Source organism: Dreissena polymorpha, chromosome 3 (assembly GCF_020536995.1).
Source record: "Dreissena polymorpha isolate Duluth1 chromosome 3, UMN_Dpol_1.0, whole genome shotgun sequence".
Lineage (NCBI taxonomy): Eukaryota > Metazoa > Mollusca > Bivalvia > Myida > Dreissenidae > Dreissena > Dreissena polymorpha.
In genome coordinates this window covers 137,573,058-137,578,058 of record NC_068357.1, presented here as the reverse complement: position 1 = coordinate 137,578,058, position 5,001 = coordinate 137,573,058, and the positions used below count along the sequence as shown (strand labels likewise).

Sequence of the window (5,001 nt, the reverse complement as noted above, 5' to 3'; positions counted from 1 at the left end):
GGGGGGGGGGGGGGTAAAAATGGTTTAAAAAAAACGTGCCAGGCTTTAACGACGGCCCATTGCTCTGAAATTCACACACATGTTAAAAGCTTTAGATTTCAGAAATGTATGACACTTTATAAAGAAGGAAAAGCAACCTTTGAAACTAAAAAACCTTTATTATGAAATGTTACATAAAGTATGACTTTAGAGGAGGTTTGATTTCAAAGAGAAAATACTATTATGGTTATATGTCAGTAACATATACTATCCAGGGTACGTTACTTCCACCTGTGAAAACAATAGGACCGGAATGTATGCATCAAAGTTTTAACGTTTGTTAAATCTATCGCGCTACCACTGGGTCATTCAGTCTTTTGAATATAAGAGCCTATTTTAATCTATTTTTTTTTCAATACATGTATTCCAGATTTAATATTGATCAACAGAGATACAAACGCTTTAACAGACGCTTTATTATTTTACAAATTACGAATGATGATACTCGATGAACTATATAAAATTATATTTGGAAAGATAATTCTTATGCATATTTTTTCAATCTGACACTAAAATATATTGTTTTTCAATATACGACAATACTTTATTAATATTCAAATTTGAATATGCCAAGCGATCCATGTGAAGCAAGTTTTCTTGAAAGCTAAAGCAACGACTACAATTAAGTTGCATTATTTGGTAAACCACGTGTCGTCATTTCCCATTAAACTACTAGTATTCAACCGACCAATGCTGACCCAAGTTCGTGCACTACGTCGAATGGTTTCGACGTCATGCCTGAAATACAACAATAAAACAAGTGTGATGGATAAGGTTTTAGATCCTCGTTATAGAAAAGAGTTTGCAATATAAAGAAGTGAAACTCCAGCTGCTGGAGCAGTATTGAATTTTCATTAAAACAATTAGTTGGTCCTTTATTTAAGGCAAGTGACCGATTGCCCAAACAGTACAAAACAGCACAATACAGCAGAATACAAACCAACATAAAAACACAAAATATGAATAAAGCTGGGGTCACCGTCTTGGAACGGTCAATGCAAAGGATTGGGGGTTTAAACCTGGTTATAGAGCGCTCAACCTCACACTTGGCCCAGCAATATTCATAATACATTTAAGTGTAAATAAAATTTAACGTCATAGCATTGTAACTCAAATTAAACAATAATAAAAGGGAATTAAAACGCATTCAATTTAATTACTATTTAATTACTCAATTGCATTGAAGATACAAGAGTAACAGAGTTACAACTTTTTGACGAACGATTAAATAAAACTATTAACAATTGTCAACTACATTCCTTCTTTATAGAAAAAGATTTGAGAATATAGCGTCATGGAGTTAATATCTCAGATAATCATCGCGCAAATACAGGAAGAAGCAGCAATAATGGGTGTAAAAATTCCACGTTCTCTTTTATTTATATTTTCTCTCTGATAGGCGTTTCTTGTTTGATTTAATTATTTTTATTTTTTTAGCAGTCACATAAACAACCAAGCTATGTAATATGACCTTTCTTAAGACACCTGGTACTACTGCATCCGATGAAACGGAATATAGTGTGTCAATATTAGCCAAGGGCTTTTGATACTCTCGTTTAATGAAAATTTAGTAACACTGACACAGCAAAGTCTTGAACCGATACAGGAATTCAAGGAGACCAGTGACAGTTCAAGGTCACTTCTACTAAAATGGACAACCAGTTTCTGCTCAATAACTTGATGATGACAGTGTGCTTCAGTTTGGTACGAAGCAAGCTTTCATGCAAAACCCAGCTAGGTGTCACGTAGTTATTTAAGAAAATCAGCGACAAAGTTTGAAAACTGTTTTATTACTTGTCCACTGTTTAAAACAAACTGTTTTATTTAAAACGAAGATTGAAGAAAATGTTTTTTTGCATTTCAACTCATTTTCGAAATGATATAATTTTTATTAAATACGAAAATATGTTTTCTTATTTCAAAGTGTACATGAAAGTACGTAATTTGTGTCATTTGACTAAATAATATATACGGGAAATATATCGAGTAAACATTTACTCTAGCTTTAGACTCACTGTATTGGCAAATGAAGCAATGGCTCTCCCCAAACCCTGTTCCCAGAACCAAAGCCACTCCGCAGGGCACATCTGTCCATTCTCCACCCTGCTTCATTATCACGCAGTCGTTTAGATTGTGGTTTTCGTCTGTATGACTCATGTAATCCGGACCTAAGTTAGAGTAGCTTACTGATCCACCTGTTAAACAATGGTGACGTAAATAAAAAAGTATAATAACAATTCATTTATTATATACTAAGCATACCAAACTACGTATGCTTAATAAACTCCAGAGTTGCGGCCTGATATTAATACAACTTGCTCACACAAAATTAACTATTAATCGAAAAAGAAGTTATATTAAAAATACATTAATCGTATATAAATGTTTAATCCGCCACACCCACGTTAAGGCATAACGACGATCCAAATACAAATAAATAATTGCACGCATATAATATGCACATTTCCACTTATACTTGCCTGTTACCCAAGTAAACTGTCCTTCGGATATAGCCCCTTCTTTCTCGCTGTCTGTCAATCCGAGCCAGATGGACTTCACATCTGTGTGATTGGCCAAAAATCGCAAAACATAGTCTTGTTTCCATTTGTCTCTTATATCAACAAGATCCCCATGGCCGGCGACCGAACAGTGTCTTTGAGCGTTATGCCACTGTGTCTTGACCGGTACTAGCTCCAAACACAAATTTCCATATTGGCCCAGATAGCCGTGGAATAAGTTTACGTCATCCTTGACGTTGCTCGGGCACAGCTCAATATTTCCTGCTCAAAACATGGATAGTGCTAATTATACACGCTTTGCGAATATTTATTTGAATAACGTTTATAAAGGGGATTAAATAAAGAACGATAAAAAACATTCCTGCAGCATTTAAACAAAAAGTATTGCAGCTCGGACTGCGATATAGAGAATAATAGGTTGGTGACGGGGATGGAGAGTGCGAACCCGATAAGATCCTCCGACGAACCAGATAACCATTCTCCATCCCCGTCACCAACCTATTATTCTATTTATCCTGTCACATTTTCAGCATTCGTTGAAATGTTCCTAAAATATCTAGTTTTCGAGTATTTTGTGTTTAAATATTAAATATGGGAAAACCCACGCGCGAGCAAAAACATTGTGACGTCATGTCATGCAAAGCGCTTAGGCTAGCTTCCATCTTGTTAAACCACACAGAAATCGAGTTAATCGTTATTAACTCAATACACAAAGACGAAATTATGCTCTTTAAATAATAATGTTTAAACAAACAGTACTTTACATGTATTTGGTATTTTTAAATAGAAAAAAGTATAGTTTATTAATAGACAATAGTTAAGGCATGCGCATGCGCGGAGAGCAACTGACGGATATTCGAGGTCACGTGGTCAACTAACCGAATATCTTTTGGGATATTAGGTTACCTGGTTATCGGGCTGGTTAAAAGGCATGTGACAGGATAAATCACAGTAGATCGTCTCATTTATCTCTTTGTAACTCTTAACCATGTGCTTATCATGCAGACATGCAGTAAAATTGAATCTCTGGAAACATCATAACAACGACATTCTTATGTAAATACGCCTGTCCCATTCAAGGCAAGACTGTGATCGATTTTGTGCACAACACAGGGTGGTCTTTCTTTTATGGTCAATATGTCGCAATAAATGGAAATCAATTTGAATACAAATTTACAATACAGCTGGAAGAAATGGGATTGAATTACATCAGCCAATACTTTTCCCAAAAAATGTTTATTATACACACCTTCTGGTGATGCTGCTGACAAAGAAGTGAATACAGTCGTAGACATTGTCGAAGCCCCAGTCGTTGATGTGGTCGTTGTATACGAAAATTGATTGGTATCTCTACTCGTAGTTTTAGTCGTTGGACTTTGTGTAAGAATAGTCGAAGTTGTTGTTGATGTGTCAGATATTGTTAAAGGATCGGTTCCTGATGTTTCCGTCGATGGAGAAGAAAAAATGCCTTTAGACGTAGATGGAGTTGTGAATATTGTCATGGATGTCGTGTGTTCTGTTGTAACTAAAAGCACAAACCAATTTGTATATACACAGAAAGCACACTCACATTTCACGGCAATCGAATCAATTATATATATTGTATTTACTCATGCAACATAACCCTATTTTCGTGTGTGTAATGTCGATCGTACATGAGTCAACTGGCTCAGAAAAGCAGGTTTCTATCATGCTTGTGTTGGACATAATGTAACCCAGCTGAAAACAAAAATACAAACAAATGTTTTAAGTTTGTCGAGAAATGCAGTTTTGATAAATTTTACGTCCAATTTTATAATGCAATTCTGATGTATAATACATGTACAAAATTGAAATGTTTCAAGTATTATAACATAAGAATTTAAATAAAAAATAATGAATTGAACAGTACGTAATACCTTTTACTTGAACAAATATAATATTTAACGACAGCCTAAACGATCAACAAACCTGATGCATAAACACAATGGCGTTCCATGTTTCATCCACTGGATATACAAACTGACGACAGCCATTCGTTTTTAAGAAGCCGATTACTCCAGAGGTGTTGTCTGCCTTTGTGAATACCGGTCTTGCCCCATCGAAACTACAGACACATTTATATTCTGCCTGTGCATACTCAATGCATTGGAACAAAAACCAAATACAAGTAGTTTGAAATATTTTGAACATAGTTGTTCACGTGTAACCGTCTAAACTTTGAAGTGAAAATGTTATCTTATTTCATATGAATTCATATCTTATCTCTAGTTTAATAACAGAGTTCATCTCAATAAGGTCATGTAACTTTCAGAACAATTTTAAACTTAAGTAATCTACATTAAAATAGAATCGGTGTAAATATGAATAAACCGTTTCTCTGTTTCGTGAACCTGACACTACGTACTTTTCTAAGCCGTGTTTTGGGCTATTTGCAGTTGCATAATTGTATCACTTAATTCGC

The 5,001-nt window shown here is 34.9% G+C and overlaps 1 protein-coding gene across 2 annotated transcripts; it reads right to left on the bottom strand.

The window, feature by feature from the left end:
• Positions 1–220: 220 nt before the first annotated feature.
• On the bottom strand, positions 221–4,767 carry LOC127871622 (aggrecan core protein-like). 2 transcript variants are annotated; one of them, XM_052414738.1, is made up of 6 exons: positions 4,509–4,767; positions 4,169–4,277; positions 3,808–4,083; positions 2,520–2,819; positions 2,055–2,234; positions 221–777 (listed from the first exon to the last, which is right to left on the bottom strand). In XM_052414738.1, exons 1-6 carry the CDS (start codon positions 4,728–4,730, stop codon positions 719–721), a joined length of 1,146 nt encoding a protein of 381 aa, XP_052270698.1. In that variant the 5' UTR covers positions 4,731–4,767; the 3' UTR covers positions 221–718. The 2 variants fall into 2 exon arrangements, with proteins under 2 accessions (XP_052270698.1, XP_052270699.1); XM_052414739.1 differs by having other exon boundaries at positions 224–777; positions 4,214–4,277.
• Positions 4,768–5,001: the final 234 nt, after the last annotated feature.

Coding starts and splice junctions, on each gene's coding strand:
- LOC127871622 (XM_052414738.1), bottom strand. CDS start 4,730: ATGTTCAAAATATTTCAAACTACTTGTATTTGGTTTTTGTTCCAATGC. Junction 4,278..4,508: donor CCATTGTGTTTATGCATCAG/GTTTGTTGATCG, acceptor TTTTGTTTTCAG/CTGGGTTACATTATGTCCAA. Junction 2,820..3,807: donor GTCAGCAGCATCACCAGAAG/GTGTGTATAATA, acceptor TGTTTTGAGCAG/GAAATATTGAGCTGTGCCCG.